Source organism: Octopus bimaculoides, chromosome 2 (genome assembly GCF_001194135.2).
Source record: "Octopus bimaculoides isolate UCB-OBI-ISO-001 chromosome 2, ASM119413v2, whole genome shotgun sequence".
NCBI lineage: Eukaryota > Metazoa > Mollusca > Cephalopoda > Octopoda > Octopodidae > Octopus > Octopus bimaculoides.
The window spans coordinates 30266156-30293655 of NC_068982.1; the positions used below are offsets into that span (position 1 = coordinate 30266156).

Here is a 27500-nt window from a genome sequence, read left to right on the forward strand (position 1 = left end):
CCTTGTCTGTCTGTCTATCTACCTATCTATCTATCTCTCTACCATCCATCCATCCATCCATCCATCTATCTATCTATCGCTATATATATATATATATATGGCTGTATGGTCAGAAGTTTGCTTTGAGAGCACATGGTTTTGGGTTCAGGCCTACTGCATGTCATCTTGGTCAAGTGTCTTCTGTTATAGCCTCAGGATGACCAAATCCGTGAGTGAATTGAATTGACAGAAACTAAACAGAAGCTTGTTGTCTGTGTGTGTGTGTGTGTGTGTGTGTGTGTGTGTGTATATGTATATGTATGTGTGTGTTACTTCCTCTTTTCCTTGACATCCTGTGATAGTTGTGAGTGTCACTGTCAAGCAGTGGTGTCCTTCATTCTTAGTCTTCCTAGACGTGTTTAGTGATGGGGGAAATATTTATCTTACTCAGAAAAAGGCAAGGATAAGCGACAGGAAGGGAATTTGGCCATAGAAAATCTGCCTCCATATGATCTATGCAAGCACGAAACAGTGCATGCTAAAATAACGATGATCATACTTTATCACAAATGTACATGTATCCATTTGTTCTACTCTTGCACCTATACTTCTCACTTAAAAATCTCATACATATTTCTGAAAAAACGAACAAAGCCAGCCATTTTTCTTTTCCATTTCTGTTTTTTTTTTCTTCTGTTTTGCTCTGTACAAATTGTTTATTTGAAATCTCTATGAAGTTATTTTTTTGTGATTGGTGGGTGCATGTATTTAAAACTATGGTGGCATAGAAGTGCGTGTAACTGAAAAGTGTCTATATAAAAGTACATTTATTTAATGATGATGTTCACTTTGCTGTTAGCTGCTATGAAAAAAAAAATGAATAAAAAAGTGCTTAGTGTAGTAACAATCTTGTTGATTGCAACTGCAGGGTCTGCGACGTTAGTTTGAATAATACCTTGTTAAGTTCTGTTATCCCTTTTGGTCACATGTGATAATTTTCTATTCTGTTCTTTTCTGTTTTGGAACTTTTGAAATTTGATTTTCTTTACCTCAGCTTTTAACTTTACTAGATTCTTTAAAAAGAAGTTTTGTTTCATGCTGTGTGATGCAGTTCTTTGATTATAATTCCATTATATATATGTATGTATGTATAGACACACACATACATATATATATATACAAACACATACATGCATACATATGTTATTTTTATGTATATATATAAATTATAAATATATAAAGATTTTTTTAAACTTTTCTTTTTGTTTAATTTTTTGATCTTTTATGTAAAATTATTTACATATAATACATATAAAACACATTATTTAACTTTCTTGAGAAACAAAAAACACATATTTGCTGATTCAGATTTTAGTTTCACTTTCATTTTGACATGTACACTTACATGTATGAAAACAAATGAATATGTGGAATAACATTGAGTGCAGTTTCAAATGTTATGTTATCTCTACTCCTTGTTAGTACTAACTTCTTTACATGACAGTCTAGTACAACTATGAGGTTCTTCAATGAAACTGATTGGAGTTTAGAGAGCCAGTGTTGGAGTTGTGACATTCATGTCTCTTCAAGAACATTAACTGAATAAGTTCAACACACAAAGCAGGAATTAAATTGAGGTCATTGATGTTGTTCCCCAAATGTTTATGAAGGTGCATGGTTTACTGGTCAAAGCATTGGGCTCACAATCATGAGGTACTGAATTTCATTCCCAGACCGGGCTGTGTGTTGTGTTCTTGAGCAAGACACTTTAACCCACATTGTTCTAGTTCACTCAGCTGTAGAAATGAGTTGCAACGTCATTGGTGTCAAGGTGTATCTGTCTTTGCCTTTCCCTTCTCCTTTCTCCACACCCTTTCAGTGGTGTGGAGACAGGAGGCTGGTATGCATGGGCGACTGCTGATCTTCCAGAAACAACTTTACCAGGACTTGTGCCTCAGAAGAGACAATTTTAGGTGCAATCCCATGGTCATTCATGACCAGAGGGGGATTTTACCCTTTACCCTTATGCAGAAAGGCATTTGTATTTGTTTGCCCCTACTGCTGGTTCGTTTACAACCCTGCAACTCTGCAATTTGGCATAAGTGACTGATTTTCATCATGATTTCATTATTTAAGAAATAAGTACTGGTGGCAATATGCATGACTAAACTCTGCAAGGCAATGCATCAGCATAACTGGAGTCCAATAACTGAAACTAGTAAACACTAAAAGGTAAAACCTTAAACATTTGTTTTAACCCTTTAGCATTCAGATTACTCTGTCAAATATGATGCTTACTTATTTACATTCATTGGAATTTATCATGCATTAATTATCTCATAGCTTCAAGATTTCAATAATATCATTTTATGTTCTTAAAATGACATGGTAGAGTATGTGTAAGGGACTAGATCTGGCTGGTTTGAACATAAAACAGATAGCCTATTTGGGTCGGATATGGCCAGTTTAAATGCTAAAGTGTTAAGCTTAATAATCCAATTAATTCAACTTATAGTATGTACTTTATATAATGTAATGCCTTGTATTTATCTGAGGAAATGAACTCTCAAATTAAAATTGCCAAGTAGATTGTTGTTCATTATGTATGCAGTGTTTAGTAACTTTGTGTGGATCCCAAACTTTTCTCTTCATCTTAATTTGTTTTAAAACATTTTGATTGATATCTTCATTGATATAAGTTATTTAGTAACGATCAGAGATGACACTAGGAAAGGTATCACAAAGAGAACTAAGATAAAAGATGACAGCTCGAAAATTAAGCCATTAATATATAACTGTAGGTTTTGACTTGTGTTGTATAAAATAATTAGTACCCTTTCTGTTGTTATGCAACATTTTTAGTTCCTTTCAGTGACATTTTTAATACTGTGGATAATTTTATAGGTCTTTATGACTTTTCTCATTGTCGTCATCTCTGAATTCAGGGAAAGTGAAACACATCATGCAGGTCCTTACTGGTGTAGCTTGGATAGTGCTGGATTAACCATTAAGCTAAATAAGCACGTGCTTAGGGCATCAAGGGAAGGTGGGGGCACCACAGAAATGGTAAATGGTTTACTGCACAAAAAAAAAAAAAAAAATTCACTCTAAACCTGCTAAAATAATAGCCAGTATGCTTTTATCTCTACTAAGTATAGATGCAGATGTGTTACCTATGATTAATTTTGAGGATCTGATCAAAGACTTTGCAATTCAAGAAAGTAGGAGGAAACTTTTCAAATATAAATAAAGTGGAAGTATACAAAAATAAACATTATTTTCCCTCTTACTGTTTTGTTTTGTTTTGGAAAATAAAAATTAATCTTATGGTTTGTTATTGTTTATATTTTGAATTACATAATCTTTTATGGGGGCACCAAAATCTTTCAGGTGTTTAGGGCCTCAATGGATTTTAATCCGGCCCTGAGTTTGGATGAAATATCTAATGATCTCTTTCTCTAGAAAACATGGCCGTATAAGTATCAGTAGACTAAGAAGTGCATATATTGATCAACTTGTGAAAGATGCTGTATAGTTGGGGATATGAAGAGCGCTTTAAAGGATTGGATCATCTATCACAGAAGAGTTGCATTGAGCAACTCTCCTAACTGGATAGATGGAAAGATCATGGCTTATCTGAACCTCTTTCATAAATCCTTTTGAGTCTGTGCTTGGTTTTATGATACAAAATTCAGGTTTTGAACAGAATTTGAAGAAATTTTGATAACAAAAAGAAATGAAAATCTACCTCCATAGAACATGAAGTTTAAAATCTCTATACATTAATCAAATTGCTTATAGAACAAAGATTACCCAGGAAGAGACATTTGAGCAAGGTCGTTGCCAGTGCCACTGGACTGACTCCTGTACAGGTGGCACGTAAAAAACACCATTTGAATGTGGCCATTGCCAGTAGCGGCCCTTGTGCTAGTGGCACGTAAAAGCACGTAGTGGGTAAAAGTACGTTGTGGGTAAAAGCACCCACGGAGTGTAGTGGGTGCTTTTACTCTCGGAGTGGTTGGTGTTAGGAAGGGCATCCAGCTGTAGAAACTCTGCCAGCCATCTGGTTCGCCAGTCCTCAGTCAAATCGTCCAACCCATGGTAGCATGGAAAGCGGACATTAAACGATGATGATGAACCATTACCCAAATGTTTTTCTGAATATCAAAGCCCAAGGGAAGCAGTTTTCTGTACTAAAAAATCCATAACATCTTTGACCAATAAACCAAACCTCACAAATGAAAAAAACAAGATATACCTTAAATAACAACAACAAGTAAAGAAAAGAAATGACCAGCCAAAACTTACCATATACCTATGTTCTTTGGTGAAGGAAAAGAAAAGTTGACACACCCAGTTATTAAGGGCTTAAATGCTGGACTTTGTACCTTTGATCTTTATATTGTCAAAGCAAAAGGATTAAATCCAATGATTGTCTATTTAACAAAGGAGAAACACCGACACACTTGTTTATAAAGTTCTGCATACTTGAATAAATTCTAAAAAATAACATAACCCCAAATTTAATCAATAAAAATTTCTCGAAACACCTCTCCATAACAACCAACCCTAAAAACCTTAATTATCACTCCACTCAAACACATACCGAAGGAAGATTTTAACTCAACAAAGACTATGTAAAGGCAAGACTAACTCTAATGCATTGCAGTCTGATGATTGGTTAGCTAGCCAAAACTTCAAAGTCACTGTAGATAACATTAAGAATAATATATTTGTACTCTACAAAAGTATAGAGTAACCAATCAGATTAATGTAAAATTGCTTTCAAATTAACTAAACAGACAACACACACACACACACACACATACTTACATATTTGTATACACACATACACACACACACATATATATACATATATATTGTACACACACATGAACACACACACACACACACACACTCACATATATGTATAAATGCATATTTTTATATATGTATATATATACCTGTGTATGTGTAAGCACACACTCACATACATATATATATATATATGTCTTAAAATGTGAAGGGAATGGTGTAGAGGACTGAGAGAGTGAGAGAAATGAAATTGGTGTTTGAATATGTGGGAATTGATTGAAGCTTTTCATTTCATGAAAGTGAGTTGTTTCAGTGTATACTGGATTAATGAAGATAAGAGCGTGAAGAGACAGCTTCAAGGTTTTGTCTGAAACCTTTCTTTGTGAACCCCTCATAACCACATCAGAAAACTATATAAATTTCCATAACTTGATATCTAGGATTTTCCAATTCTTTCCGATAACAATGAGATTTACTATAAAGTAACATTTTTTCAATTTTATTTATTTTTATTTTTCTATTTGTTTATTTTGTTAGTCAGTGGATTGAGTCAATTATGATGTAAATAATCACCACCCAGAGGCAGCTACCAACCATAATTTTAATTGTATATTTTTTTCATTTTGTTTTGGACAAAAGAAGTGTTGTTTCCAAAACTGAAGTACAATTTAAAAACATTAATGAGAATATTGATTTTGTTTCTTCTTTGTTTTATATTTTCCTAAAGTGCATTGATGTAAATTAATCAGATGTCCATGAAGATTAAGAAGAAGCAGAAGAAAAATAAAGGGGGATAGCATCTAGAGTTCATTGGACATATTTTCATCATATTGTTGAATGAAGTATTTATTTCCTGAATACATCTTCATTTATAAACCGAAAAATCAGATTGTGTGGCATTCCTTTATATAAAGAAATATAAGGGTTTAATATTTGTAGTGTTAGTAATAGGAAATAAGATACATTTTGCATATAACTGAATTATTATTGCTAGTTGGTTTGTTTGAAAGTCTTTGGCTTATCACATTTATTTTTCTCCATTTATTAGCCTAACAGATAAGGGAGCTTTGTAAGTGTTCATAATTTGCCCTTTTTTTTTTTTTTTTTTTTTTTTTTTTTGTTTGTTTTAATAGATAGTTCCATAGATAGTATGGCACATCACTAAAACTGATATTATGGCAACTTGACTCACTTAAAATATTTGCCTTAACATATTTTTTCTATATTTATAAAGATGACATAATGTACCTTTGTGAGTATTCAAAATTTATTGACATTTTTGTTTTTAATAGAGAGTTAAGAGCAGTCAAGTACCACTCTGAAATTTATGATATAACTGGATTGTTACGGCAAGCTGGTCCACTTAGATTATTTGCTCATATATTCTCTATACTTATGAAGCTGACATAATATACCTTTGTAGGTGTCTTTTTGTTTTCAATAGATAGCTGTTGGTTTTTTGAGGGTGTGTTAGGGGGGACAGTTGGTAGCAGTCCTGCACAATTTTCATGCTGATGGTGTGGTAGTGTTTTCTAGGGTTTTCTATCAATTTTATGAACTTGGTTTTGATAAACAGTTATGGGCTGAGTTTGCCTATTGAGTTATTCTGAGAATATTATCTCTCCTCAGAGATAAATACCACCTGTGGGGCTGTTGGTGTTAGGAAGAGCATCCAACCATAAAAGCCATACCAAAACAGACACAAAAGTCTGGTGCAGTCTTCTGCCTGGCCGGCTCCTGTCAAACCGTTCAACCCATGCCAGCATGGAAGGCGGACATTAAACAATGATGATGATGATGATTTGAACTCGTGTATACAAACACAAGTCAAAATCTTAGCCTCGTTGCTAGCTTGTCACAACCCCTTTTGTATTTAAACTGATCATATCCAGCCCAAATATTCTACCTCTGGTTTATTAAAACTGCCCAGAGCTGGCATCTCACATCGACCCAGCACTGTCATTCTAAAAATAAATTATTAGAACATCAAAATCTACAAGATAATACATGATTAATTCAAACGAATCTGAATAAATAAGCATTACATTTGACAAAATAATCTGAATGCTAAAGGTTTAAGATTTAACATACTCAACACCAATTTTCAATTCAAACTCTGATATTTGACTTTCCAAATCTCTCTTATTTTTCTTCATAGCAATGCAATTTGTCTGTCAGTTAATACAGAACTTTAATATTAACATCGAAACAGTGTGTCTCATGGACATATAGGGGGAATTATGTGATGTTTTGTGATATAACCATTATTTTAGAGTAGTTGTTTAAATTAGGAAATGTTATTGATTTCTCTGTTAACAAACCCAGCCAATACAGAATAGTTTTGTTTTTATTTCTGTGGAATTTTTTCCTGAGTATTTTGTAATTTTCTATTTATATATGAAAGCTATTCTATGTTATTCAGTAAAATGTTTCTGCTTTCAAATGCATACACAGGAAATATAAATTTAGAAGCCTGATCAGAATCTGATGATAAATCATTTTATAATTCATAATTTCAAATAGTTCTAGTGAAAAGCATTTCATAAATTTATTATGATGTTTAATGTTCACTATTTCATTGATTAATTCTGTATATCATCCATTCTGATAGAAGTGGTAATGTAAAACCTTACTTCTCTACATTTCATTTTGAATGGTGTTGAAGGGAGGAAATATCTTGCATCCCTTAATTATTTGTTTGTATTGAGGGAAATATTAATTCAGTATTACACTATGTACTGTGAGGGTTGCTTTTGAAGGATCATGTAAAGGATTACAATATTTTAATTTATTTGTCTAAGTATTTTACATTATGTGTTAGTAATGGCATGCATTTTTATGAATTTGAACAAGAGTGAGTAGTATTTCTGATCCTTTGGCATTTAAACCAGCCATATCTAACCCAAATATTCTAGTATTTTTATATCAACAATGACAAGATCCAGCCTCTCACATCTGCCCTACACTCTCATCCTAAAAATAAACAATCAAATTAATCAAAATCTCAGTGACAAAATAATGTATGGTTTGTGCAAAACAATGGTTTCAAATTTTGCCACAAGGGCAGCAGTTTGAGGAAGGGGCTTAGTCGATTACATCAACCACAGTGTTTAACTAGTACTTATTCTATCGACCCTGACAAGATGAAAGGCAAAGTCAAACTTGGTGGAATCTGAACTCAGAACGTAAAGGTGGACAAAATACCACCAAGCATTTTGCCTGATGGGCTAATAATTCTGGCATCTTGCCACTTTATGCAAAATTATGTGAATAAGTATGCATTACATTTGGCAGTGTAATCTGTAAAATGTAATCTATCAAAAGTATTAAAATTACCCTTGCAAATTTGCTGTTTTGTGACTGCTACCCTCAACTTGCCTTATTCTTTTGCATACCTTTTCCTCTGTGTATTTATGTGTGTGTTTGTGGGTTTTCTCATGGAAAGAGTAAGAATTTTAATACAGGTAATATTAAATAGACATTTCAAGATATCATCTGGAACCTTTTCATAGAAAACAAACATAACCACATATTAGACTGTATGAGTTTCCATAATTAAATTTCTTGAGTAATAATCCAAATGAATTTTATTGATAACAATCGATAACTAATTACGAGATTAGTTTAATTATTATGGTGATTGTTTTTTTTTTTTTATAGTTATTAATTTGTGCTAATCTTCGTCTAATTTATGAAATTAAATTCTCTAACAATTTTATGCAAATTTTTGTGAGTTAGGACTATGTGCGTAGGTATGTATTTAGAAAAATCGAACTTGGTTTCCATAGTATGTGGTCCTACATTATTTATTTTTTACTTGTGTTTCAATCATTGGACAGCAGCAATACTGAGGCATTTGCCTTGAGAAGTTAAGTCAAACCAATCATCCCCAGTACTTTTTTTGTTTTTAATGTTTGGCTGTACTTATTCTTTTGGTCTCTTTTGCTAAACCACCAAGTCATGAGAATGTAAACAAACCAACACCTGTTGACAAGTGGTAGGGGACAAACCAAGACACACACACACACATTTATGTCTGCCTGCCTGCTTATATGTATGTATGTATATATATATATATATGTACACCAATTATGCACTGGAGTCGATGTAATCGACTTAATCCCTTTGTCTGTCCTTGTTTGTCCCCTCTATGTTTAGCCCCCTTTGGGCAATAAAGAAATAAGTTTCTATCTACCATGTCCACTTGAAAGGCTTTTAGAAGACACATGCCCAAGGTGCCACACAGTAGGACTGAATAGAAACAATGTGGCTAGGAACCATTCTTTTACCGACATGCACATAACTGCACCTATTTGTTGCATGTTTTTTTTTCTTCTTTTTATCCTTCTGATGTTATAAGTTCTGCCCACGTAACAACAGATTGTTTTAAACGTTGAAACATATAAAGGAGTAGAATATGAAAATCACATTGAAACTTGAACAGAGAAGATTTACAAATACTGCTAATAGTGTAACTGTCAAGAATTTTACAATTTTCATCTCTGATAATAGAAAACTATTTACAAAACTCAGATAGAAACTTTATTGTCTATTGTAAGTAGATCACTTGGGTTTAATGATTGTCTTTTGTTACTTCAGGTCTGCACTGAAGTTTATTTTCTGTTAGTTTTTCAAAAAAAGAAAAGTTTTCCTCTATTTGACTATCTAATCCACCAACGACCATCAGATCAGGTAAAAGAAATTTATCAGAAATGTTGTTGACTTATAGTTAATAATTGACAGTTGTTTCTATGTCTTTATATCATAGAATCTCCAAACCTGCCATAAAGAACCATCTTATTCGTTTCGTCTTTTGTTTAGTCTCCAGCATACTTAGTCTCAAGCAATTGAAGCTTAATTGAAACCTTTCCAATATTTCTTTAATTTTATTCTACTGCTTACTATACTTGTTAGCAGGGATATTCTAACACATTCCAAACAATTACTTGAGATGTAGCCTTTCTTATTTGGTTTTATCTTGTCTGCTGTCTGTTGTCGACTATATCTGATTATCATGTTAACAATTTGAAGAACATATTTCCCCTTTATTCTATAGTTTACATATTCAGCAATGAACTGGATTTATTCCTTTTCATAACAACTCACTTGAAACTGACTTTTGGCTCTGTGAAACAGATTTCATTCTAAGGTGATCTAAATCCAATCAAAATTTTGTGTTGATTTATGTTCCGAGCAGATTAATAATGGCAATGTTATTTCAGTAAATTCTTAAATATTTTCAAAATCATTTCTAACAAAAATAGTGTATTTTAACAGAAATCTGGTAACAAAAGTGTTAAATGTTCAAGAAATCAGCTCAATTCCATTCAGGGCCTTTAGATTTTATTTTCATTCTTGCATCAATAATAATGTTTGTTAATTTGATTGATAAAAAAGAAGACATCTCATACAGATTATTTTGATTTCATGTGATTCCCTTCTGGACAGATTACTAGATTATTATAGCTTATATTTTGTTTTAGTTTTGTCGAAACATTAGACACCTCTTACTCGCATATGTTGCCTTCCTATTTCAGCATAAGGAAAGGAGAGAATGCACAGCTATATTCACGTTATTTATAGGAATGTAGAACAAGCAAAATAATATTTTGTTCATAGGCACAGGAGCGGCTGTGTGATAAGTAGCTTGCTTACCAGTGACATGGTTCTGGGTTCAGTCCCCCTGTGTGGCACCTTGAGCAAGTGTCTTCTACCATAGCCTCCAGCCAACCAAAGTCTTGTGAGTGGATTTGGTAGACCAAAACTGAAAGAAGCCTATTGTATGTTTGTGTGTGTGTGTATATATATATATATATATATATATATATATATATATATGTGTGTGTGTGTGTGTGTGTGTGTGTGTGTGCGTATGTGTCTGTGTTTGTCCCCCCCCCCCACCAACATCGCTTTACAACGAATGCTGGTGTGTTTACATTCCCGTAACTTAGCGGTTCAGCAAAATAAACCGATAGAATAAGTACTAGGCTTACTAAGAATAAGTCCTGGAGTTGATTTCCTCTACTAATGGTGGTACTCCAGCACGGCTGCAGTCAAATGATTGAAATAAGTAAAAGAATAAAAGAATAATAGGAACTATATCTAACATAAGCACACACCCAGGATTTGATTTGGGGTCAATTATACCAACTCCTGTGGTAGTTGAACTCAGAACTTAATTCAGACTAAAAGGGACTTTTTTTTTAAAGTCTTTTTTTGTTTCTTTCTTAAAGTTATGTGGATATGTAATTGTAGAGCAATCGAAAGAGTTGCATCTTTTGCTATTGTTGGGATGCTTTGCTATGCTTAGATGACATTAGTCTGAACAAGCAAGAAATTCTCTTAACCCTGAATTTTGAGATATGTGCCATTATTCAACCAAAAGATTTATATAATTGAAGTATATGTCTTCTTCATTGTGGTCTGTCTGTCTGTCCGTCTGTCTGTCTCCCTGTGCCCCCCTCCCCTCCCCCTCTCCTGCCTCCTCCCTCCCTCCCTATTCTTTTCGTTAATAAGCATATTTCATTCTGCTATATGTTACTGTTAATATTATGGAGACTCAGATGATCTTTTCCCCTACTATACACAGGTGACTGATTCAAACTTTGTGCATATTCAATGTATCTTTGAAAGGGTTAAATCTTAACTAGCAATTTAAGGAAAAAAGGGGAAAAAAATTGCACTTCTGAATGGATTCAGTGAACTTGTAATGACCTAAACATCACAAGAAAATTCTAATCTACCATCTAAATGATTCCCTTTATTCCAAATTCTTTTCCTTAAATATCTTTTTTCTAGCATTAAACTCACTTAAATTTTCAGTGTAGGGGTGGAAAACCCACCAAATCTCTTAAAATACAGCAACAGATAAGGTCTTCTTGCTTTGTGTAAGTCACAAGCTTCTTTAATCAGAAAGAATAATGGAAAAGGAAATTCTTTTTAAATATAAAATTGAAGTTTAATCTTTTAATACACTGTTGAGGAAGATATTTTGAAATAGTAGGATGTGGATGGGAGGAAAAGTGACTTCAGCTCTCTCTTTTACTCTCTTTTGCTTGTTTCAGTCATTTGACTGCGGCCATGCTAGAGCACCACATTTACTCGAGCAAATCAACCCCGGGACTTATTCTTTGTAAGCCTAGTACTTATTCTATCGACTCTCTTTTGCCTAACCGCTAAGTGACGGAGACATAAACACACCAGCATTGGCTGTCAAACAATGCTAGGGGGACAAACACAGACACACAAGCATACACACACACACATACATATATATGACGGTTTCCTTTCAGTTTCCATCTACTAAATCCCCTCACAAGGCTTTGGTCGGGCCGAGACTATAGTAGAAGACACTTGCCCAAAATGCCATGCAGTGGGACTGAACCCGAAGCCGTATGGTTGGTAATCAAGCTACTTACCACACAGCCTCTCTTGCACCACTCCTGTACAAGATAATTAAACCATTCCTTCAACAGGTTAAGAAAAACATTTATCTAGAACAATATTATGATTAAGAGAAAGGCAAGAGCTTCCTCAGTGAATAATATAAATAAGTGTTCCTGATTTAGGTACAAAGCAAACAAATTTGAGGGAATGAGGGTTAATTAATACTGAACATACCAGTACTTGACGGGTAATTTTTGTTATTGACCCCAGAATGATGACTACAGCAGAATTTGAACTCAAACTGTAAAGAGCTGGAAAAATTATCACAAGGAATTTTTTTTTTTAATGTTCTAATGAAGTTGCCAGCTCATTGTCCTAAAATATTGTTTGTAATTTATGTACAATGCCAGCAATTCATGAGGTGGGATTCTTTTAAATTGATCCTGATACTTGACTAGTAGTGTATTTTATCAAATCTGAGGAACGAAAGGCTAAGTTGACCTCGAAAGGATTTGAATTTTGAATGTTTAACTCTGGGACAAATGCGCAAATACATCAATCTGTACCATGAGATCAAAAGAACCCATTGTGTATGCTATAGACGTTTTCTGCAATCTGATTGGAGTACAAGGTAGCAATGATCTACTGATTAGCTACTCAAAGTAAGCTGAAGACAAGTGTATTATGCATATACCAAAAAATATTTGGAATTTACTTTGACAATAGTTTGCTGGTGAACAAGATCTAAGCATTATTATCAACAATGACCTTAAGAGTGACCCCATTTCTAAAACTGTCAAAACTGTTGAAGGTCTCTTAGCGTCAGTTAGTAAGAGTGATGTTGTGTCTGCTGCAGACTTGCTAACTGTTTCAGCTATAGTATGTCCACATAGTTTGCATCTCCAGTTCAAATCCCCGTTTTGTCCAGCATATGAATCAGCTAGAGATGTGCTTCCAAATAAATATCCTCTATCAGTCACTTACAATTTCTTGAGAATCTTGCTTCTCACGGGATCAACACTCTAAAGCATCTGATTTACTTGAATCTGCAAGAGTATCCACAATCTTTCCAACAGCAACTACGACTACTACATTTTTGAATTTAATATCTTTACCCTTTATGGGCATGTGTATAATATTAAAAAAAAAAGCAGAAAAAATACTATACAGCACGCATGATTTAGCAGCGTTTGTTCACATTCAGAATTGAGTTGCTTCAACTTTTGGTAGGATTCACCTGGGTTGGGTTGACCCATCTCCAATTGTTTGGAGTTTCAAGTTTGCATGTGATCCCCAGTCACATGCATACATACAGTGGGGAAACATGATCCATAACAACATCTTGCTGTCGATTGTTGACCAAGTCACTGCCAATTATGAGAGCAAATATAGCCCGGATTTGAAGCAAGTTTTAGAGACATGCCTTAACAAAAGCTAAGGGTTGCCTCACTCTCAGTGCTCTTCCAGCACACCGGACTCCAACCTGGAATTTTTGATGTTCTGTGCTATTGGTAGTTAGTTGTTGAACTAGACTAGGTTCAACCAACCTTTTGACCAGTCTTGCTTTCAGTCCTGCTGGGTTTCTAGCAACCTTCACCAGGCAAGCTTTGTTGGGTGCTGGTTTAGTCACCAATGACTCAACAATGCAACAGGTTGTACTGGATTCCATTTTACCAATAACACACATAAGAGAGCTCGCAAGTGACCTGACACTATTCAGAATTGCCCATGCATAATACAATCTCCCACTTGCATAAGTTGTTTTGTTGGCAAAGTACTGCATCCTTCAAAAATGCCATGCTTCCTGAAATTTACCAACATTACTCCTGATGTCTCTATGCACACTTAGTCTTTTACTTTCACTTTCTTGTTCTTCTTGTGTTTTATCCTGAGTGCTCAACATGTCTCTTTAACCAACATTGTCATCTTCCTTTACTTGACTTATTGTTGCTTTTTCTCACTTCTTTTGCAACAAGCTCATCATCATTGTTACCATCATCATCATCATCATTCCAATGATATAAAAATTTGCTGAACTGGTACCTATTTTATTGACCCCTGAAAGGATAAGTTCACCTCGGTGGAATTTGAACGTAAAAGCAGACAAAATGCTGCTAAGCATTTTGCCTGGCATGTTAATGATTCCGCTAACTCACTGCCTTAATAAGATATGAAATATTAAGAATGGGTTATATGCCAATATAATTCCAGTTTATACTGTTATATTTTCTAATTTTGAAAAGCTGATTGTGTTGCTTCAAGAAGGTATTAAAGTAATTGTTTACTTCAGGTTTATTTGGCAATGGTATTATTTTCTGTCTGTATAAAATCATACTTTAGTTATCAGGTATTAGAATTTCATCTGAAATATGAAAACGGAATTAACATCTTTTTTAATATAGAAAATCAAGAAAAATTTTAAAATTCTATAGTTGTCAAGTGACTTTTTATTTTTATAAAACTCTAAATACGAAAATATTTCCTGATAACAGTTTCAAGTTCGAAAACATTATTTTAAAGAAGAAATGTCTGGAATGATATGAAATCAGCCTAAATTTAATTATCTGTTCATATAAATATACAGAATCACTAAAAATGTCATTCAGTATTTCGAACATTGTTGTCATTACTGTATTTTCTTTTTTTAGTCATAACTTTTATAGCTTTTGGAATAAACACATTGCTACAAAAAAAAAAAAAAATACATATAAAAGAATGAGGATTATAGTATTGCTTGTTCACTCAAACAAGATAAAAATTCAAGGTACCTAAGTAGAATATTTTTGATAGAATAAAATGGTGGAGCTGAGAAAGAAAAAGACCTAAAAAACTAATAACAATTTGTATTTGTTACATACAATGTTTCACCTATACTACTCTATTAAAAAAAAAAAATGAACTTTTAATGCAAGATTTGAAGAAAGCCAATAGCCTCTACAACACAATGCAAAAAGAAAAAAAAAAGATGATGAGTATATTCAAACTTCCAGTTTATCTCTATTGCTTCTACTAAGCAACATCCACTAGAAGTTTATTCTCCTTGGTTGTATGAGTTCTTACTTGTATTGTCAGGTAGTATTTATTGCCTATCAGCCAATCATGAAAACTATATATTTATAACTAGAAATCTTCTGGGACTCCAAGGATGAATTTCGACTGCTCAAAACATGTTGGGAACATTTCATCATCATCATTATCATTATCTCCACTTTTCCATGCCTGTATGAATCAAATGCAGTTTATTTAAGGCAGATTTTCTCCTCCTGTTGGATGCTCTTACTGTCAACAAACCCTCACCTGTTTACAAGCAAGTTTCATTATTTCTCATGGCCAGACATGTTTTTAGTAAATATTAGATAAGAATGACATTGCTTGTCTGACAGGGATGCTCATTTACAACAATTCCAAGATATGAAGACAAGGAGACACAACCATACACACATGTGCACATGCATATTGTTTGTTTTTATGTTGAATTGTAATAGAAATATTTTTACATTAAACTGAAGGATTATTCACTACATTTTGGAGAATTCATATTTACTGTTCTCTTACAAGAATAGTGTTGGAATGGACTTCAAAGTTTTGGCCTGCTTAACATGCATGAGACTCTGTGTGTGTGTGACAGGCTTCTTTCAGTTTCTATTCACTAAATCCATTCACAAGGCTTTATGCAGCCTTGAGCTATAGTACAATACATTTGCTCAAGCTGCCATGCAGTGGGACTGAACCTGAAAACATGTGACTTGGAAGGAAATAAACTTCTTAACTAATGCCTGTGCCATTTGTTTTAAGGTTACAGTTTTGCAAATTCAAATGTGTCTAATTTAAAGCAAACTTCTGTATTAGTCTGAAAGGTGAAACTGTTTTCCTCTAAACCTTTTTGATACCAACCTGCCCAAGACTGCCTCAGAGTTTATTCTAAGTTCTAAAATTCATGTTTCAAACACCAACTGAGCCAGAACAAAGTTATTCTATTATAACTGTGTGATAAGAAGCGTGCTTCACAACTACATGGTTCCAGGTTCAGTCTCACTGTGAAGCACCTTGAGCAAATGTCTTCTACTGTAACCTCAGGTCGACCAAAGCCTAGTGAGTGCTGGACAGAAACTAAAAGAAACCTGTCATATATGTGTGTGTGTGTGTGTGTGTGTACTTGTGTATGTGTGGGTTTGTCCCCCCCCCCCATCTCTGCTTGACAACTGGTGTTGGTATGTTTACATCCCCACAAGTTAGCAGTTCAGCTAAAGAGACTGGTAGAATAAATATTAGGCCTAAGAAAAAAACAAAACAAAGTACTGGGGTCAATTTATTCAGCTGCAAATTCTTCAAGGTGGTGCCTGAGTATGGCCACATTTTAATGACTGAAACCAGCAAAAGATAAAAAGATTATTTCCAATATTTTTTTCTTTATTGCCTACATGGGGGCTAAACATAGAGGGGACAAATAAGGAAAGACAAAGGGATTAAGTCAATTACATAGACCCCAGTGCATAACTTGTACTTATTTAATAAATCCGGAAAGGATGAAAGGCAAAGTCGACCTTGGCGGAATTTGAACTCAGAACGTAATGGCAGATGAAATACCGCTAAGTATTTTGCCCAGCATGCTAACGATTTTGCCAGCTTGCCACCCTATTATTTCCAATATTAATTGAAACAAAATCAGTGTATTTTAAAAGAAATATGGTAGCAGATGGGTTAATATGTATTTTTAGATCTTCTAACAACAATTAGTTGCTAATATGAAGATATGAATGTACTTTATGTGTGTGCTCAACAGATAGCTCAAAATTATACCTAAGTCTCTTAATCCCTCAGCATTTAAATTGGCCATATCCAGCCTAAAATATTCTACCTGTTTTACATGTAAACTGACTAGATCCAGCTCTTACATCTACTCCACAAGTCATTTTTAAAATTAACAAGCACTTCACTGGAATGCTTGTTTAATTCAAGACAATGTGAATCAATAAGGATTACACTTGACAAAGTGATCCAAATACTAAAGAGTTAAGGAAAGAATGCTTTGCTGCAATATAATTCCTGATGTAGAAAGTCTGGAGGTGGTGGTCATTAGTGGAACATCTTAGATCAGAGGTCTGCTAAATTAGGACTGACCTGGAGTTAAATAACAACTGTATTGTGTCTGCTTGTGTGTTTCTGTAGGTGGGGTGAGGTAGGGCAACCAGCTGTAGAAACCATGCCAAAGCTAACACTGAAGCTCAGCGTGGCCCCTTTGACTTGCTATATACTGTCAAACCATTCAACCCATGCCAGAATGGAAAAGTTAGATGATGGTGATGAGGATGAGGAGATGTTTATATGTACATGTATGCATATATGTGTGTGTGTGCATATATATGCATGTGTGTGTTTGTTTTATATATATATATATATATATAATGTATAAGAGGGACAGGTGTGTGCTTGTGTTTACACATACATATATATATATATATATATATATATATATATATATATATATATGCACACACACACACACACACACACACACACACACACACACACCTGTCCCTGTTGGTGTCCCCTCTGTATTTTGTTATTATCTTCTGAACTGATTTGTGTCTGATGTGTGGAGACAGTCCTCAAAGCTATAATTAATGGCTACTATAATGAATACTTGATGATTTAAAGTTCAAAATGTCTCGCTCTTAACACCTGCCAGGGTCTGACAACCTCTAATGATACAGTATGTGGAAATCTCTTGCATTCATTGTAACCAAGTTGTATGGAGGAGGTGGGGGTAGAAAAAAGAGAAAAAAAAAAAGCTGAGGTTTTTTTCCCCCTCCCCGGTGAGGAACCATTTCTCAGTCTTAAACAGATTCTAACACTTACAAATTGAAAATCCTCCACACAATGCTGTTTTACTTTTACACAAATCATTCACATATCTGCATACATATTTCATTGCGTCAGTACAAAAGTCATTTGTCAGCTCACTGACACAAACATAAGAATGCACGTGTGTGCATGCGCATACTCACACACACACACACATTTACAGTCATTTCTCTCTTTCGGTTCAATCCATTTCTCTGTCTCTCTCAGTAATTTTCCTTATATTTTTATAAATACTTTATCTCATCCGTTCTCTCTTCCATGATACTCCTCTTATATTACTACATCCTCATCATTACTGCCACCACCACCACCACCACTATTATATTTCCATATTTTGTCAACATTCATCATTGCGTCTGTTAAGAGTTAAACACTTGTCATACTAACTCCGCCCAGCCAATGACTCCCACCCCCACTATCAGGCTAGCAACAGTCCCTTTTGAAATCTAGAGAGGATCACTCTCTCTCACCTTGTGATCTCATAGGTTAGTGTGAGAAAATCACTGGGGAGGAGCTAGTGTGAAAAATGATCAAGCTTATACTTACTTTGAAAGTTAGCCTTTTCAGCCTCAAGCTGCTTAAACCAATCTCTGTTTATTTAAAAATTTTTTTTTTTTAGAATCTAAATTCAGAGCATGAGTCTTAAAAGATAATATTTGATTTCAGTAGGTAAAAACCATTTATGTTTTATCATTACTTGAGTGAAAAATTTGGTGAGTTGGTTGGTACGCTAGACAAAAAAACTTAGCAGCGTTTTGTATGTCCTTGTGTTTTGATTTCAAATATCACCGTGGTCAAATTTGCCTCTTGTTCTTTTTGAGATTGAAGAATGACATACCAGTTAAGCATTGGGGTTGATGTTATTGATTGGCACCTTTCCCCAAAATTCCTGGCCTTGTGCAAATAGAAGAAAGGATTATTACTAAATTGAAAAAGAAAGCAGTGAACTGGTAGAATTGTGAGTTGGATAAAATGCTTAGTGAAATTTCTTCAGGTTCTTTATGATCTATGTTCAGATCCTGCCCAAGCTGACTTTGCCTTTCATCCTTCTGGGGTCTATAAAATAAGTACCATTTGAACACTGGAGTTAGTTTAATGAAAACACCCCTTCTCTTAAAAAATTTCTGACTTTTTTGCCAAAATTTTAAGCAATTATTACTAACTTGGAAATGGTCGTCATCATCAACATCATCGTTTAACGGCCGCTTTCCATACTAGCATGGGTTGGACGATTTGACTGACGACTGGTGAAACCGGATGGCAACACCAGACTCCAATCTGATTTGGCAGAGTTTCTACAGCTGGATGCCCTTCCTAACGCCAACCACTCAGAGAGTTGGCAAAATTGTTAATGTATCAGAGAAAATGCTTAGTGTCATTTCTTCTGGCGCTTTACATTCTGAGTTCAAATACCATCTCCGTCAAATTTGCCTTTCAGCTTTTGAGTTTGATAAAATAAAGTACCAGTCACATACTGCAGTCAATGTAGTCACTCTACTCCTACAATTGCTTGCCTTGTTCTAAAGTTAGGAAGCATTGTTACTGAATTGAAATTTAGTTAATTCACCAAATCTCTAATAATTCTTAATTACTTTGAAAATTAAAACACATGAGGCAGAATGTATTCTTGTTAGAAATACCATTTCAAGAGGATTTAACCAGTGATGGAAACTATTATATTTCTTTATTCGTAATATGTTCTTTCATTTTGTCATATTCACATAACAAAATATAAAAATTTTGTCAACCAACCATCTACTCCATCTCTCTCTCTCATATATTTTCACTGAACAATGGATGGCAGTGTGTTTAACTTAATGGAAAACTGTTACTATCGTCTCGATTGAGAAGAAAGCACATTGTTCCTGATATTTCTATTCTTGTGGTCACATGTCTTATTATTGTGCATTAATGTAGTTTGTTTGTTTGTTTGTGTGTGTGTGTTTGTGTTTTAATGTTTTCATCAGACGAAATGTTGGCATAGTGTTAAATAATTATTCTTAAATGCTTCCCACTGTTCATTCCATTTCACTTTACTGTTTTAACAACTGTGACAAATGGAAAGTATAAGTTTTTAGGAGGAATTCATTGTGAAACTTTCATGAAACTAACAAAGTATATGTAGTCACCATCACAAAAGAATAAAAAGATAAACAAAAAAGAAATCCAGAAATTATGATGATCCAAATTTTTCGCTTTTTATTTCTCCTTTTTATTTTCTCTCATCTTTCCATTAGTTTTTCTTTCCTTCTTTTCTTTGTTCTTTTCACTGTTCTGCCAAATTCTGTGTAGAAATTTGAATTGATAAGTTGTTGTGCGTGTTCACAGATAATGACATCTACTTCCTTTAATCTCTATAGGTTATGGATGAAGCTGATCGTCTCCTGGAAGATAACTTTGGTGAGCAACTGGAAACCATCTTCAATGTACTACCAGAAAAACGGCAGACACTATTGTTCAGTGCTACATTCACTGAGTCATTAGCTGGAGTTATTGAACTATCCAAGAAAAAACCATTTGTCTGGCATTCAAAATCAAGGTAAGAAGACAAAGATCAAATGTTTTCGGATACAATTTTTGTTTTATTTTAGTAATGTTTATTTACAGGCCTATTATCACAAAATTTCTAATGCTTTCTTAATAACACCAATAGTCAATCATATTTTTACTCTGTTACTATCTCTCATATTTGAAAATTTGGGTGGTTGTAGCAGTATTCTTTATCAAAGACTTCCAGCTTGGCTTACCTTCCATAATAAACAATGAAAATAGTCTTTGTAGTCTTGCTAACTCTTCATACATACATATATGTTATAATATATATATATATATATATATATATATATATATAAATGAAGCTATATCCTTTAATTGGCAGCTTTTCTTTACACAAACTGAGAATATACATTACAGAACTGTTATTTTAGCAAGTGACATATTTATCATCTGAAAGAGACACATCTGCGCTGTCGAATGCTCATGAACCAATTGTTAAGTATCCCACCCATGAGGGATCGATACTAGATAGGTCGAAACAATTGTAGTGATTAATGAAAATTCTCATATTTTCCATCAACCAAATAAATAACGGATGCTGTGGAAGCGATCATGCTTTACCAGTAAGGTACCAGGTGTAAGCCATTAATTTTATGATCTAATAATATATATATATATAGATATATATATATTATCAGCTGGTTACAGAATGTACTGGGTGCTTTTTACATGGCACCAGCTGGCACCAGTGTTATTACTTGACACTAGTACGAGTGCTTCATACATGCCATTGGCATCGGTGTTCTCTATGCGGCACTGGCTTGGGTGCTTTCATGTGGCACTGGCAAGGTTGCTTTTTCTGTGATACCTTTTGGGAAATCTTACCTGTATTGTACTTTCTCTTTGCCCTTAGTGATGTAGTTTTAGTGAAGTATTTTTTGGTGCCTCAGATTGGCCTGAGGCACTTTTCTATTTACTACTGTGTCATTTGCTCTATTTTCTGACTACTCAATTCTTTGCATTTGTAAATGATGGTTTTGTGAGTGCTTTCTTGCTGGTTGTACTCTAGAATATTCAAGAATATGTTTTGGCCTTTTTCCTTGAAGTGATTTTTCATATCTCTTATATCCTGGGTGGATAAAATAAATTTCTTCCTCTTCCAATACTGCATTAGCAAAACCTCAAATACTCAGCTTGTTAATCAGTGTTTTGGTATTAGGTTGGCATCAATGATGATGGTGGAGATAGTCCTTCTGTTTGTTACATTAGCAAATGCATTGAAGCAGCAGTTTAACCCCTTCGTTGCCTATCTGCTTGTAATGAACCGAAAATAAAATGAGTTTATATTACCAAACTGCCCGAAACTGCTGAAATAACCTATTCATATTTTGAGAATTTTACTAAAAATCTTGTTAGTACATTCATGAAAACACATGGTTTCTCTATGTAAACTATTTGCCATCATTGTCTATATCTGTGCGCTGCAAATATTTGGAGATTCTTTTTTCTTTCTGTTTTTTTTTTTCCACTTCAATTTTCTGAGATGTATGCATGAAAATATAAAAACCACATATTGAATCATATATTTCTTTTTCCAAAACTGAAATGATTCTGACAACAGTTCTGATAGTGATAGGGGGAAGAAGGAACTTGTACTTGAATGTGGTAAGAATTTTAAACTGTTTTACTTAGTCATTTTTAAGGAGATATTAGACATTTATAGTCTGTTAGATTATTTTCCCCTACTTTCTCCTCTGAATCAATTTTTGTGGAAATGAATTGTTATACAGAATATAAGCGAAGTGGATAAAAATATTTTGAGGCTTCCCACATACTTGGAAGAAAGTTAGAAATATCCCAGCACTTTTAGGAACGCCATGCATACGTGTGTGTACATATATTTGATTTATAGATATTTTTTCAAATGTACCCCATTTTTACTTTTTAGTTACATGTAATTTTAATTCACCTGTAAAATGTATAACAAAGTTTGGTTCATTTGGATTGTGACTCATTATTATATATGTTTCTCTGTATCTATGTCATCATCATCATCATCAACATCATCATTTAATGTCTGTTTTCCATGCTGGCATGGGTTGGACAGTCTCACAGAAGCTGGCTTGGTGGAAGACTGCAGCATACTTTGCTGTCTGTTTTGGCATGGTTTTTATGACTGGATGCCCTTACTAACACCAACCACTCAGCAGAGTGGACTCTATACTGTGTACATGTGAATTTATTTCTTTTAGTTGACGGAGTGTTATTCATTGCATAGTTCTCTTCAACTACAAAGCCCAGTATTTTGTTCTGTTTTACCTTTATGGTATACCTATTTTGTTTTACCTTTATGGTACACCTATTTTGTTCTGTTTTACCTCCATGGTTTACCTGCATTATGTGCATTAAGTTCAGCTGATAAATAATCTGGTAATTTGCACAATTCTGTATAAAAAAATTTTGTTGCTTATTCGTTGAGTATTAACTAATAACTCATTTTCTATGCTGATGTTTGAACAAAATTTAAATAATTTTATCTTTTGTTAAATTTATCTGTATTTACCTGTAAGATTTTACCTATTAGATTCACTTTCAGAAAGAAATTGTATAACAAATTCAGTTAAGAACCTTTTGTTAAATTGTGTTCCAAAAATCAAATTTATATGTTGACAGATAAAAAAAATTGGAGTTATTTTATTAGACCAGTCTAAATTCACAATTATTTTAGATTTTAATTGAGACACAAAAGGGGCAACTTTTGACTAGAAATATAGTCACAAAAGTTTGATATTGTTTTGTCTCTCTGTTCTCATTTTTGTTGCTGTTGTCATTTCCAATTTTGTTGTTTTGGTATTGGTTGGCACTGGTTGCAATGGTAGTAATGATAATGTTTGATTTAGCATGGAAAAGGTATATCTTTTTCAATCAGTGTTCACACCCCTCTATTTTTCCAAGAAATAAGCATTTTTCTCAGAAATATTCATAAATGCTGCCTTGAAGGGTGAAAATACAAACACAGCTGAAGAGCCCTACAGAATGCCAGCAACTGTTAGAGGCGGGTACCTTCAACCTCAGTACTTGACTGGTGTTATATTTCATCAACCCCTACATAGACAAAAGCTAAGTTGACCTTGGTAAGATTTGACCCCTGAGCATAAATTGCAGAATAAATATAACAAAGAACACTTTTCTGACACTAATGATTCTGTCAAAATAATTAATAATTTATGATGATGATGATGGCAATAGTAATGACGATCATAATGTTGATGATGACAACAATGATCATAAGAATAATGATGACTATAATAATGATGATGATGATGATGATGTGTTTATCTTATTTTGAAAGAAGCTTTGCGCTTAGGGGTGTATGTGTTTTTAAACACATGATTTGCTCTTTTTTTATGCTTTCAGCGTGACTTCCTATCTTATATGAGGTGAATGGAAGTTTAGCAGTCTATTTCCTTTTTATTTTCACTTATTATCGAACAGAACAACAACTACAATGAAATATAAAAATTAAACTCTTTTCTAATCAAATCCTTAATCTGAACAGAATATGTTGCAAGACTCTTTCAAATAATGCCATCAAAGATGAAATTGAAATGCTTGGAAAAAAAAAAAAAATTAAATAAAAAGATAGGTCGTATAAAATTACGTACTGCCTTTATTTATTTTTTCCTTGTGTTGAAAATAAAGCAAATGCTTGTTTTGAATGGTAAAATATATCGAAATGAAAACTCTATTTAGCAGTATCATTCACTGTATGTATGGCTGCCCCCAACCATCCCTAAACATACACCCAAAACATAGGAGAACAATCATGAATTTATTTCGAGAGATTTTGAGAATCATAATGATGCTACTCTAATTTCTTCTTTTTTTTTTTTTTTTTTTTTTTTTTTTTTGGCATTTGCCTGCTCTGTGTTCACGGCATTCTCAGTCTTTCTAAGACTGGTAAGTCATGGTTGGCATCCCTTTTAACCCTTATGGCCCCTACTCTTACTTATGAAACTGTCCCTTCTTCTATGATTCAAACATTCTTTTTACCCCTTCACCATTATTCTGTTGAATGTGTTTCTCATTTATTCACATTGTTTTGAATTTGTCACACATTACTTTGTACCTCTGTGATTGCAATGATATGATTGTTTATTTTTAGAATGATATTGTAGGATATGTGAGAGATGCCAAATCTGGCCTGTTTGAACATAAAACAGGTAGAATATTTCGGCCAAATATGGCCAGTTTAAATACCAAAAAGGTTAAAGTGATATAAATTAAAACTTTCCATTAAAATTTCATGTCAGTTTACATTTCAAACATCATTTTAATAATGGGAAAGTTATTTCATTAGTTTCTTCATTATTTTCAAAATTAATTGAAGTGAACGATCTCGCTCGACTGGCCTTCATAGGATTTTCGAGCGAGATCGTTGCCAGTGCCCCTGGACTGGCTCTTGTGCACGTGGCACATAAAATACACCATTTTGAGTCTGGCCGTTGCCAGTACCGCCTGACTGGCCTTCGTGTCAGTGGTACGTAAAAGCACCCACTACACTCTCTGAGTGGTTGGCGTTAGGAAGGGCATCCAACTATAAAAACTCTGCCAAATCGGATTGGAGCCTGGTGTAGCCATCTGGTTTCACCAGTCCTCAGTCAAATCGTCCAACCCATGCTAACATCGAAAGCGGACGTTAAACGATGATGATGATGATGATGAACAAAAATGTGTTAACGAAAGTGTTAAATGGTTGCAGGTAAAAATATGTGCAAGAGGGAATTCTAGGAAGAGCAAACAGTGAGGAATGGAAGCGTGTTTATGCTGTTGCAATAATTCATTAAGGTAGCTGACTGAACTGTTAGTGTGTCAGAGAAATTTCCTTGTATTCATTCCAGTCCACTTTGCTCCAATTACAGCTGGGGCTGAGGTTAACTTTGCATGTCATCATTTTTGTGGCCCACTAAATTATGTACCTGAGCTATACTTGGATTAAACCTTCTCTCATTCTCTTTGACAGTAGTCAAACCTGGAGAGCGAAATGGGCTCAACTGGGTCAAAAACTGCTGCAAATATACCGTCATGATGGTAATCCTACAATTTCATCAGGAGTTGGGGGCCCATGGCGGGGTAATTATTTCTTCTCAAGACGCTTGCTGTTCAGAAATGTAACTACTTTCTGACATAGTATTTCATATCTTTTAGTATTTTGCATTATATTTCCTGGCCATTTAGACCATTTCACTATTATAATAATTTCAGTGTATATTTATTGTATGTCACTATAAGGATATTAAAGATATATCCTGCTTTACGTCTCTTCAGTACAAACACTGTTTTCGATTTCCATTTCCTGTTAGAGAACCACTATATAAGCCTAAAGAATATAGTTTTAATATTTAATGCAGTACATGAATTCTGGTTCCTCTATTTGTTTCTCTCTTTGTCTCTTAATATGTATCGTGTACACAAATGTGTATGTTTGGATGTGTGTGTGTATGTGTGGTGTTAGTGCTAGTTGGAATGTGTCAAAGGTATTTGAGATGGAGGAAGACATTTGATGTGAATATAATGAAAATTTGAAACAGTATTTCAAAAAGGTTGAACAAAATTTTAGGAAATATTGATTGCTGTGTAGGAGAACTGAATGTGTTGAAAAAGATATGAGAACAGGGTTCACTGTTACTTTTACATACGGAAAGCACTTAAGATGGCAAGCTAAAAGATACTGGACAAAACTTTTAGTGGCATTGTTTGTCTGTCTTTACAATCTGAGTTCAAATTATGCCAAAGTCAGCTTTGCCTTTCATCCTTTCAAAGTCGATAAAGTAAATACCAGTTGTGTACTGCGTCAATATAATCAACTTCACTCTCTCCTAAAAAAAAAAAAAAAAAAAAACTGCTGGTCATGTGTCCCAAAATTTCAAACCATATTTATAAGCAGTTTATTAGAATGCACACATTTTTGATTATGACCAGCATTATATGTATTAAAAAATATACGAATGCACTTAATTAGAATCCATCTTCTTGACTACTCCCCCTACTTCTCTCTCTCTCTCTTTCTCTCTCTCTCTCTTTCTCTCTCTCTGTCATAGAGTCACACAATCTTTTTATAGGATCTATGAGAGTATTGTGAGGAGAGCAATAAGATATTTTCACACCAGCGACCCAGCCCAGATGTTTGCAACAAAGTCAATTCCACTAATCTCACTCTTATTACATCTGAAAAATGGAAAAAAAATATATATGTATAAAAAAACACACACACGAAAAGTAGGTATGCACTATGGCTGAATGGAGGATGATGAATACAGCTGAAACCTGTTTAATCAAAGGCCTGATTGATCGGGACTGAACTGGGATTGAAGAACAACAACTATAGCACTTTATTATTAAACTGCTAATTTGTGTACAACACAGTTCCTCATGTGACTGCGTCAGTCAGCCAGTTCTGAAATGCATGATATCGGAAATCTTAATAACCTTGTTTACCTTCATTTTGAAGGAGCCATGAGCACTTTAATGTAATTGGGGAAATTAGTTTTTTTCTATCATTCATTAGTGTTTTCTAACAGAATCATTACTCCACCAAGGGCCAGACATGTTATCTCTGAAATTTGTTGTTGGCACTCCGTCGCTTACGACGTCGAGGGTTCCAGTTGATCCGATCAACGGAACAGCCTGCTCGTGAAATTAACGTGCAAGTGGCTGAGCACTCCACAGACACGTGTACCCTTAACGTAGTTCTCGGGGGATATTCAGCGTGACACAGTGTGACAAGGCTGACCCTTTGAAATACAGGTACAACAGAAACAGGAAGAAAGAGTGAGAGAAAGTTGTGGTGGAAGAGTACAGCAGGGTTCACCACCATCCCCTGCCGGAGCCCCGTGGAGCTTTAGGTGTTTTCGCTCAATAAACACTCACAACGCCCTGTCTGAGAATCGAAACCGCGA

At 34.3% G+C, this 27500-nt stretch overlaps 1 protein-coding gene across 1 annotated transcript in view; it reads left to right on the forward strand.

Annotated features, from left to right (window-relative positions):
* The window catches only part of LOC106878420 (probable ATP-dependent RNA helicase DDX49), a 608416-nt gene that overhangs the window by 320428 nt on the left and 260488 nt on the right, over positions 1-27500 (forward strand). Inside the window, exon 5 of the mRNA XM_052976052.1 lies at positions 20406-20584. Coding sequence (XP_052832012.1) covers positions 20406-20584 — 179 coding nt within the window. The remainder of the gene's footprint in view (positions 1-20405; positions 20585-27500) is intronic.